Below are 11,509 nucleotides of genomic sequence, written 5' to 3'. Positions count from 1 at the left end.
GTAAAATTCAAAAAGTATTACAGTAATATTCTTGCAAAAGGAAAATCGGTAAGTTATTTATTTAATATAAATTAAATATTTTTTTTTAAAAAGAAATGACCCATAAAGTATTAATTTTTTATGACTTTCATCCATTACATGAGTAAAGTATTCGCTCTTTATGTGCATTTTATTCATTTAATTTATGTTAAATATATAAATATTTGTAATTAAAATTGAAAAGTATTATATTAATATTTTTACGGAAGAGAGATTGGTAGGTTTTGTATTTAACAAAAATTAAATATTTGAAAGTAAATACAAATCTATATTTGAGCGTAAATATTTGTATTAAATTAAATGTTTGAAAGTAAAATACCCGTAAAGAACCGGTACTTTAAATAGTTACCGGCTCTTTATGGACAAACACGCATTACTCATTTAAAGTACCGATTTTTTACGGGTATTTTACTTTCAAATATTTAATTTATGATAAATATATCAATGTATGTAAGTAAAATTGAAAAAGTGTTACAGTAACATTCTTGCAAAAAGGAAATCAGTAGGTTATTTATTTAATATAAATTAAATATTAAAAAAAATGGCTCATAAAGTATTAATTCTTTATGGCTTTCATCTATTACATGAGTAAAGTATTGGCTCTTTATGGGCATTTTATGCTGAATCATTTAATTTATGTTAAATACATAAATGTTTATAACTAAAATTAAAAAAATGTTATATTAATATTTTTACGGAAGAGAGATTGGTAGTTTTTGTATTTAACAAAAATTAAATATTTGAAAGTAAATATAAATCTGTATTTGAGCGTAAATATTTGTATTAAATTAAATGTTTGAAAGTAAAATACCCATAAAGAGCCGGTACTTTAAATAGGTAATGTGTATTTGCTTATAAACTATACTCCTTAAAGTTTATTAATTCTTAATTGATTTGTAGTACTTTGTCATTCATTGGACATATAGTATAAAAGACAAATTTGCTAAAAAAATTCTAATTTCACTCCCTAAAACAATATTTTAATCGTTTGGACTGAATTTGCAAAGGATTAGTAACCTCAGGGGAGGTCGGTGTAATTTTTCAAACCACAGGGAAGGTCAGTGCAAATGTCAGAAACCTCAGGGGAGGTTTCTGCAATTAGCCCTTTTAAAATAACATATTTGTAGGGATTTGAGAAAGATTCACATAACATAATGCTTTTACCAAATTCAGAACTATCTAATGCAGTAGTTTTGAAACCTTAATTTTCACAAAGAAAAGAGAAACTAATACTCACAAACTGACAAACATTGAATAGTTCCGCATGGTTATAAAACCGGGGCACTGAGGGACTTGTATCATATCAACGACAAAACGGGAGAGTCAGAGAACTGTGGCGGAAAAGGAATCACAAGTTTTTTTTGAGTGTCCCATCCCAAACTTCACTTTCTTGAAAACTAAAGTCTATTCATACTCTATGTTCAATATGGTGTGTGAAAAGATTGCAACGCTAGATCGTAAGATATAGGCTGCAAAATCAAGAAGGATTTAGCAATTGGCATCCGAGTCACAGCCATGCCATTCAGACTTGTAACAGCAATCTTAGCCTATTTTCTAGTTCACATGGCAGCAGCTTCTGACCATGTTGGGTTCATCTATCAAGGATTTCAACGATCAAACCTAAGTCTGGATGGATTAGCCAAAATCACCAACAATGGCCTCCTACAAATAACCAACACCACCAGATTGCAGACGGGGCATGCCTTCTATCCTAATCCCATCAATTTCAAGAGCACATCTAATAGTCCAGCTTTCTCCTTTTCCACCCAATTTGTGTTTGCCATGGTACCTGATGTCCCAGGCATACCTGGTGCGGGAATGGCTTTCGTGATTGCACCAACAAGAGACCTTCCAGGAGGGCCTTCCACAAAGTTCCTAGGCCTCTTCAACGAAAGCACTAATGGAAATCGAACAAATCACGTTTTTGCAGTGGAGCTTGATAATCACCAAAACAAAGAATTTGGAGATATCAATGACAACCATGTTGGTATTGATATTAACTCTTTGAACTCCACTGTATCCCGGCCAGCAAGTCACCAAGATAATAACAAGAATTCATTTGACAACTTAAATCTTAGCAGCGGTAAACGGATGCAAGTTTGGGTGGAATACGATGGGGTGGATGGGAGAATCGATGTTACATTAGCTCCAATAGCAGCTGCTAAACCAAATACTCCTCTTTTGTCTTTGTCATGTGATCTGTCGCCAATTTTACAGCAAACAATGTATGTTGGCTTTTCTGCATCCACTAGTCCAATCGACATAGGGATAGCATATTTTGTACTTGGATGGAGCTTCAAGATGAATGGTGATGTGCAACCGCTTGATCTCTCTCGGCTCCCCAAGCTACCTCGGTTGGGACCTTAGAAAGTTTCTAGATTTTTCACTGTGGGATTGCCCCTGCTTTCCATGCTTTTGCTGTTGATTGTAGCTTTTGGGGTAGCTTATTATTTAAGGAGGAAGTGGAAATTTGCAGAAGTGCTGGAAGAATGGGAGCTTGCCTATGGACCTCACAGGTTCAAGTACAAAGATATATACATTGCCACCAAGGGGTTTACAGAAAAACAGCTGTTAGGGGAAGGCGGATTTGGCCAGGTCTACAAAGGCGTTTTGCAGACAAACATGTCTGAGGTTGCTGTCAAGAAGGTCTCTCATCAAGCAAGACAGGGAATGAGAGGTTTTATTGCAGAAATCGTCAGTATTGGGCGCTTACGGCATAGAAATTTAGTACCGCTCTTGGGTTATTGTCGGTGTAAAGGAGAGTTACTTTTGGTATACGAGTTCATGCCCAATGGTAGTCTAGACAAGTTTCTGTACAACCAACCAAAGTACATCCTCAACTGGAGCCAAAGATTTCGAGTCATCAAAGGTGTAGCATTAGGATTACACTATCTACACGAAGAATGGGAGAAGTAGTGATCCACCGAGATGTAAAAGCCAGTAATGTATTGTTAGATGGTGAACTGAATGGAAGATTAGGAGATTTCGGCCTGGCAAGGCTATATGATCATGGAACTCTTCCTCAAAGCACCCATGTAGCAGGGTCTCTTGGCTACCTTGCCCCTGAGCATAATAGGACTGGGATGGCCACAATGAGCACTGAACAGAACCAGAAGAGAATATAATTTTGGTTGATTGGGTATTTTCGTGCTGGAAAGCAGGTTGTATACTCCAGGCAGTTGATCATAATTTGGGTAATGAGCAAAGAGGAAGCGGAATTGGTGTTGAAACTGGGCTTGTTATGCTCTCATTCAGAACCAACGTTTAGGCCAAGTACGAGACAAGTTCTGTTGTACTTGGAGGGATCAGTAGCCTTGCCAGATTTATCATCTCTAGCCGTGGGCGTTTCTGCTGTTGGCCTTGGCTTCGCCCATCCTGACTTTGAAGAAATTACATCGTCACTTGCAACTTCCACTGACAAATCTTTCTCACATTCTGTAGTAGACTCCATTCTCTCCAGTGGTCGGTAATTAAGATGCTTATCTTTCTGATTTTGTAAATTTAGAAACAAAAAAAAAGAAGAAGAAAAGAGCTTCGACTCCCGTAATTATTTTGTTGAGTGCATTTTCTAACGTATCTGTTCTATTTTTATTATCTTTCTACCCACCAGAACGCCTTGTACTCTTTATTAGTGTGGCATCTCAAATATGCAATGTTTTAATATTGTAAGTCTGTTCTTTTCTCCTATTATCTATTTTCTAGATTCTGTGTGCCTTGTGAAAGGATTCATCAATAGCACTTATTCATAAACATCTTTTCTGAGAGAAAAATGAAATTGTTGCACTAATCATTCTGGAAATCGTCCCATCATACAGCTGAATAAGAGCAATGATAGCCCAGAGCACACTAGCTTCACCCATCAAATGCCCAAAGATTGAAACTATCTAGTTATTTACTCCAAAACGACTCATTTGAAGAACTCAATGAATCTTTGAAATTCTTTATTGCTAGAAATTAATTGTTCATTTCATTTATATATTCCATCAAATTTCAAAATTAGCTTGATAACGATTTTCTGTAAGCTCATCATGTGTCTAAGGAGCTAAGAAAAGAAGAATGGACTTCATAGTGTAATCAAAGAAAGGGACCATTAAACATGACAAAAGCTTAATAGCTGTCCATTTAATTTGCTTGGACTAGATATAAAAGAGGCACAGTATGTAAATATCTAATGCTTCTTTAGTACCATGAAAAACACAACTCAGACTTATTACATTGTACCAGGATAGTTACCTAACAAGCTTGGTATTTGGAAATTTTTATAGAAAAATATACTGTACAATTTGATATATGTGAGATAAAAAGGTGATTGAAAAATATATTTACAAAAAATATAAAATTTTTCTATGAAAAATCACAATCCAGACAAAGCCTTGGTTTTCAGCATCTTACGAATCAGCGTGTAAGTACTAGACCATTCATTGACTCGTTCCCTGCGAAAGTCTTACGAATCAAGCACGCAATTGACTGACAATTACAGAGTCCCTTAGAACGAGGGGCTTACAAGTTCTAATTCAAATCAGTTTGCCCTTAAGGTGTAAATGGTGTCGAATCTATTCAACAATAGAAGTCCTACTCGAGAAAATATTAATTTTGTATATAGCAATTAGTAGGGTCATCTTCGTAGGGATTGAAGAGAAATTTAACTCTTTTTAGAGTAATAATTATGAGGGGATTTTTGAAAATTTTGAAAATAACTAATTAACTAATTATAAAAGCAATTCACAGAAATAAATAAGAATTAAATCAATAATAACATGATCCTAACCAAAGATGCAACTTTTCATAAACGGTTTACACAACTGATTATGGATGCAAGAATAGTTCAATTATTCATTAATAGATTGGTTATATCCATCAACAAGTTTTGACAGTCAACTTTTCCTTACTTTATCAATAGTCAAAGTACGATTATTAACTATTTTCCTAATTAATAAATAATTTTAGGTACGACCGTAGAATTTAATTTCTCGATTGCATTTAAAAATAGAAAAATCCAACCCTAATCAACAAACACACGACAAGAGTTTGTTTAACTTAGATCATATGTTTTCCTAACATGAAACAAATTACTCTAGTTACCACTAATATTAACCAATCAAACAATTACGAATTTAACTGGTTAGTATGGAAGTAGATTATTAGGTTAATTCTAATATTGGGTTCTTGACATTCAAATAACAAAAGAATCGTAAGAAATTAAATCAGAAAACTTATGAATATCAATGAATTAAAAGAAATAATTAAAAATCAATTCGATCTTACAGATGTTTGAAACCCCGTCTTCAAGTTGACCTTTGACTAGAAAAGAAAATTAGTTGTACATCATGTACAAAACTTCCAATGCAAAAGATGGAGTATTACAAAGCTGTCTCATCCTCTCACAAAAGAAAAGAAAGATAGATATTTGTTTCTTGCTTGGAAGTAAAGAGTCAATAGCCAGCCATCCTTATTCCTCGCAAATCTCCTAATTATAGCTATTGAGATAAAATATACTTCCTATTTGGAAAAGGAAATGCTAAAAAGATAATGTCTATTGTTTACTAATTGAATACTCTATCTAATAAGGGAAGAAAGCCACCCAATCTTCACCAAAACGTTCGCTCGGTATTCGATTTGATTAGGAAACTTCTATGCATAGGAAAATCCCGAGCGTTCCGCACTTGACAACAAGATTTAGATGCGCCCACGCCAAACTATGCATAGGTCTTCAGGAAAAATCGCCCTTTAACATCTTTTTGCTCTACATTTCCACAATTTGTACCATTTATCAAATATTAGTAGAATATATCAATTAATACAATATTTGAGGGAAAAATATTCACAAATTTACTAACAAAAGACACCCTATCAATCTCCTCCACACCTAAACTATACGTGTTCTCAAGCATATCCAAACTTAGATGTACAATCATGAGAGTAGCATTTCATAGCAAATCATACTAGCATAAACATTCTGCCCGCTTCCACGTCATAAGTTCCTTTCAACCCATGATGCTTGTTTGCAGCAACATTCAACTAACCCCTGCAATTAAACTTAGGAAATTCTTGCACAACGGGATTGATAACATTAACTGCGAACACTGAATGAGAGTCATTGGAATGTTTCATTTTATCAAAAAATATTAAAATAACTACTTTTCTATCAAATTCTATCGTAAGTATACCCTTACTAACATCAATTTTAGTTTGGGCAGTACTCAACAATGGTCTTTCTAATATAATTGATGATGGATTTGAAGAGTTAGCATCTTCCATGCAAAGCACATAAAAACCAGCCGGAAAAACTAATCCATCTACTTGAACTAAAACATTTTCAATTACCCTATCCAGATAAGCATATGTACGATCAACTAATTGAATTATTACCCATGTTTCTTTCAAAGGTTATAGATTTAGGGAATCATAAATAGGTTTGGGCATCATATTAATCGAAACCCTTAAATCTAGTATGGCATTTCTTATTCTAGAATTTCTCATCTTAAGAGGAATAGTAAACATACATGGATCCTTGCATTGAAGTGGTAATTTTCCTTGTAAAATCACTAAGATATTCTTACCTACCACAATTTGCACACCCCCTCTCAATTTCTTCTTGTTAACGTACAAGTTCTTCAAAAATTTAGCGTATTTTGGCACTTATTTGGTCATGCCCAACAAAGAATATTGATTGTCACCTTCCGAAACACTTCTAAAATCTCCCTTTCTTTGTCTTACTTCTTCAATTTCTCTAGCTTTCTAGGAAAAGGAGATGGGTTAATTAGATTTAACTTGAATCACAGGATTAGAAATTACCTTAGGGCTTGTATTCTTCTGTCCTTCTTCTTTAATCTCCTTTTTAATCTGAACTGCACTCTTAATCTTTGGATTGATCAACTTGGGTCCCTCTATCTCTTTGCCACTCCTAAGGATCATAGCACTCATGTTCTTGGGGTTCACCTCTGGTTGTGATGGCAACCTTTGGTCCATTTTGGCTTCTAGGTGATTTACCATAGTTGCCAATTGACTCACTTGATTTTCTAAATTATGTATGCTTGACCTCGTTTCCTGTTGAAATTGTAAAGTGTTAGAGGCTAATGTTTTAATAATATCTTTTAAAGAGTTGCCTAAATTAAAAGACACAGGTTGAGAACTTGAGAATTTGGTTGGTATTGAGACTTTTGAAAAAAATTTGGTTGCCTATTTCCTTCATAACTAAGGTTCAAATGATCCCTCCAACCCGAATTATTGGTATTGAAGTATGGATCATATTGCCTACGTGGCGCGTGCATATTACCAGCCATATTTACTTATTCGACACCGTCCTCTTGAAACATTGGACACATATCCACAGAGTGACCTATATTTGTGTAAACCCCACACACCTTGGCTTGTTGCGAATTCCCTACATCCCATTGTTGCACAAAAAGGGTGATTTCAGATAATTGCTATTGAATAGATAAAGTATCTAACTCATTCACTATACGAATAAGAATGCTATTGCAAAAACCAAATTATTATGAATTTTTTGCCATTTTTTCGATCAAGTCCCATGCCTCTCTTGGGGTCTTATTCACCAGTGCTCCACCACTTGCAGTGTCAATGATGTTTTTGTTAGATAGATGAAGCCCTTCCTAAAAGTATTGGATCAGCAATTGATCGCTTATCTGATATTGTGGACATCTGGTGCACAATTTATTGAATCATTCCCAGTACTCATAGAAGGATTCCCCACGTTGTTGTTTGATTCCGCATATCTCCTTTCTCAAACTTGTGGCCTGGGAGGTAGGGAAATACTTTTCTAAAAATTTCTTCTTCAACTCCGTCCAGGTTGTGATACTTCCTGCGGGCAAATAGTACAACCAGTATTTTGCAAAATCCTTGAGGGAGAAGGGAAATGCCCTCATCTTTATCTATTCTTCAATAACTCTGAGAGAATTCATACTTGAACATACTACTTCAAAATCTTGCAAGTGTTTGTGGGGCTTCTCATTTGGAAGACCATGAAAAGAAGGTAAGAGGTGAATTAAGTCAACTTTTAACTCAAAAGAAGTATTTTCATCTAAATTTGGAAAAGTGATGCATATTGGCTGTAATTTAAGCCAAGAGCAGCCAACTCCTTCAGTGTCCAATTATTGGTCATGGTGATTGCTTCTCCTTCTAAATCACTCAAGTAAGCACTTCAAGAATTCACCAACTCAATCGCCAAATTAAACCCTAGGGATTCAGTAAACGATTGCTCCTATTTGTGTTTTCTAGTCTCTTTTTGTAGCCTACGCACTATCTTCTCAATTGCAGGATCAAAGATTAATTCATCTGTACGAGAAGAACAGGCATAAAATAGAAAAAATATCAGAAAATAAAATGAACTTAAATAGAAACAAATAAACTAACACCAATCCCAAGCAACGGCGCCACAAATTGTAGATGTCGAATCTGTTCAATAATAGAAGTCCTACTCAAAAAAATATTAATTTTGTATATAGTAGAAACTAGGGTCGTCTTCACAGAGATTAATAGGGCTGTGCATCGAAATCGAAATTGGTAAATCAGAAATTTGAAATCGGAATTTAATTTCCCGACCGAATTCGATTTCGAAATGGTCAATTCCGATTTCGAATTCGTTACCGAATTGAATTCGGAATTCGGTGGATTCCAAATCCACCAAATCCCCTTTTTTTCCCTCTTTTGTTAAAAAACAGAAAAACCTCTTCTGCTCACCACAGGCATATTTGTCCCTATTTGCATAAGTATACCATCCACAAACATGAAACATCTAGTCCCTATGAAACAACAGATGCACCTTCCACTAATTGTTGCCGTCTATCTGAAAACTATCAAGATTACCATGATGTCAGCCCAACATTCAAACAGCAGTACCACTATCCTTGCTTGAATTGTTTGTTTTCTAATTACAACCTTGGTGATTTTTACACAGTCGACACCTCCAAGCTCTAGCAACCCAGAAAAGAAAAAAAAGGGGGGGAAGAGTTTGATGTAGAAACAAAAAGGGGACGCGTACCTCAATTTGTCCAGCTACATCACCCGGAGAACATCCCTGCAGGCCAATCCAGGGACGGCACATGTCATAGCAAAGCTGTGAGGGCCATCACTCTAGGACACGCGTACGACGCTAGGGTGACCGAACAGGTTATGGAATCCTCCAAGCACCTCCTCATAAGCCCCACCTAAGAACATCTCCAAATAGTATCCCCCACCACTACCACCAATGCCTTGAAATTCATGGAGGGGCAAGCTTGACTCACCTCCAATAAACTTGTCGATCTTCCCATCACTGTCACACGTCAGGTCCGACAATATTCCCCTCACTCCAGGCTTGAAGATGAAGGCTGACGATGGCTTGAAGATGAAGAGTGAAGATGGCATGAAGATGTCTGTCGGGCTTGAAGGTGAGAGACGATGGTGGCGGAGGAAGGCGGATGAGGGCGTGAAGATAGCTTGAAGGTGAGATAGAGTCAGGCGGTGGAGGCGGTGGTGGTAGAGGAAGGAAGATGAGAGACAATGAGGAAGAGGCGGCTGAAGAATACAAAAGTGTTAACAGATTAGGGTTTTTGCAATTTCAATTATTAGATATATCGTTACTAACTTATTATGTTATATAATATATATTATATATGTATTGTTAAAAAATAAAAACTATTATATTATATATAAATATTATTATTCGAAATCGAAATACCATTTTCGATTTCGAATTCAGTAATTCCAATTTCAAAAAATATATTTTCAAATTCGACTCGATTTCGACTAATTCAAAATCGGAAATACTGAATTCAGTTCCGAATTACCGAAATTCGAATTTGAAATTCTGAATTCAATTCGAAATCGGTCTCGAAATCGAAAATTTTCGACTTTGCACACCCCTAGGGATTAAAGAGAAATTTGCTTTTATTTAGAGTAATAATTATGGGGGGATTTTTAAAAAAATTAAAAATAGCTAATTAACTAATTATAAAAGCAATTCAGGGAAAGAAACAGGAATTAAATCAATAATAAACAAGACTCTAGCCAAAGGTACAATTTTTTAGATATGGTTCACACAACTGATCATCGATGTAAGAATAGTTCAATTACTCATTAATAGATTAGTTATAATCATCAACAAACTCTCACAGCTAACTTTTCCTTACTTTATCGATAGGCACGTTACAACCATTAACTATTTTCTTAACCAAAAAATAATCCTAAGTACAACCATAGAATTTACTTTTTTTATTGCATTACAAACTAGAAAAGCCCAACCCAAACCAACAAACACGCTATAAGAGTTGGTCTAATTTAGATTATACGTTTCTCTAACATGAAACTAATCACGCTAGTTACCATTAGTATTAACTAATCAAACAATGACGGATTTAACTAGTTAATATGGTAGTCAATTATTAGGTTATTTAGAATATCAGGCCCTTTGGCATTCAAACAACAAAACAATCATAAGAAATTAAATTAGAAAACATATGAATATCAATGAATTAAAAGAAACAATTATAAATCAATTTGATCACACAGATGTTTGGAACCGTATCTTCAAGTTGACTTTTGACTGGAAAAGAAAATTAGTTGTTGATCATGTAGAAAACTTCCAATACAGAAGATGGAGTATTACAAAGCCATCTCGTCCCTCTCACAAAAGAAAAGAATGATAGATATTTGTTTCTTGCTTGGAAGTAAAGAGTCAATAGCCGGCCGCCCTTATTCCTCACAAATCTCCTAATTTATTGCTATTGAGATAAAATATACTTCCTAATTGGAAAAGGAAATCCTAAAAAGATAATGTCTATTATTTACTAATTGAATACTCTATCTAATATGGGAAGAAATCCACCCAATCTTCAGCAAATCGTCCGTTCGGAATTCGACTTGAATTAGGAAACTTCTATGCACAGGAAAATCCCAAGCTTTTTGGACTTGAAAGTAGAACTTAAATGCTCCCACACTAAACTGTGCATAGCCCTTCTAGAAAATCGCCCTTTAACCTCTTTTCACTCCACATTCCTACAATAAGCACCATTTATCACACATGAGTAGAACCTACCAATTAATACAATATTTGGTCAAAAATCCAAGAAATACACCTTATTTGTAAATAAGTGGAGGTATGGTGTAAACAAATTTAGATAGTGCAAAATGTAAACAAGTAGTAATGTGGTGTAAAAACGTAAAAAAGGGTCTAGGAAAAGGATTTTTGAAAAATTTGAAGACACCATTCAATATTGAGGTTAATTTATGCGTATCGTTTCACCTATAAAAAAGTAATTTTTATTTTGAAAATTAAAATCCTTTAATTAGACAACTCTAAGTCTTTGGAAATTAGAAAAATGAAGAGCTACATTTGTGAGGAGGGAAGGTTGAGGTTTTACCTTCAACCATCCTTTACACCTCGTAAAATCGGTTGCAAGTTTAATTTTATTCTTTTAATTTTGAGACAAAAAATGTATTAATCTATTGTAGACAAATAACATGCATTTAA

General features: G+C 34.8%; 1 protein-coding gene, 1 long non-coding RNA gene and 1 other non-coding gene across 3 annotated transcripts; 2 read left to right on the top strand and 1 right to left on the bottom strand.

The window, feature by feature from the left end:
- Window positions 1-1,602: 1,602 nt before the first annotated feature.
- On the top strand, window positions 1,603-3,509 carry LOC113737629 (L-type lectin-domain containing receptor kinase IV.1-like). Its single transcript, XM_072083877.1, has 3 exons — window positions 1,603-2,347; window positions 2,471-2,908; window positions 3,295-3,509. Exons 1-3 carry the CDS (start codon window positions 1,603-1,605, stop codon window positions 3,507-3,509), a joined length of 1,398 nt encoding a protein of 465 aa, XP_071939978.1.
- A 1,770-nt stretch (window positions 3,510-5,279) lies between these two features.
- On the bottom strand, window positions 5,280-9,589 carry LOC140038276 (uncharacterized). Its single transcript, XR_011842117.1, has 2 exons — window positions 9,041-9,589; window positions 5,280-5,782 (listed from the first exon to the last, which is right to left on the bottom strand). It is a non-coding gene; the product is annotated as an uncharacterized lncRNA (long non-coding RNA).
- Window positions 7,684-7,790, top strand: LOC113738341 (small nucleolar RNA R71). Its single transcript, XR_003460126.1, has one exon. It is a non-coding gene; the product is annotated as a small nucleolar RNA R71 (small nucleolar RNA).
- Window positions 9,590-11,509: the final 1,920 nt, after the last annotated feature.

The sequence above is a fragment of the Coffea arabica genome, chromosome 3e (assembly GCF_036785885.1).
Source record: "Coffea arabica cultivar ET-39 chromosome 3e, Coffea Arabica ET-39 HiFi, whole genome shotgun sequence".
NCBI lineage: Eukaryota > Viridiplantae > Streptophyta > Magnoliopsida > Gentianales > Rubiaceae > Coffea > Coffea arabica.
The sequence above is the reverse complement of the archived record's forward strand: the minus strand, read 5'-3'. Positions and strand labels throughout refer to the sequence as shown.

Excerpts from the sequence above, each read along its gene's own strand:
- LOC113737629 (XM_072083877.1), top strand. The coding sequence starts at position 1,603 with ATGGCAGCAGCTTCTGACCATGTTGGGTTCATCTATCAAGGATTTCAA. Across the intron at positions 2,348-2,470 it reads ATGGAGCTTCAAGATGAATG|CTTTTGGGGTAGCTTATTAT; the intron begins GTGATGTGCAAC and ends TGTTGATTGTAG. Across the intron at positions 2,909-3,294 it reads AAGATTTCGAGTCATCAAAG|AACCAACGTTTAGGCCAAGT; the intron begins GTGTAGCATTAG and ends GCTCTCATTCAG.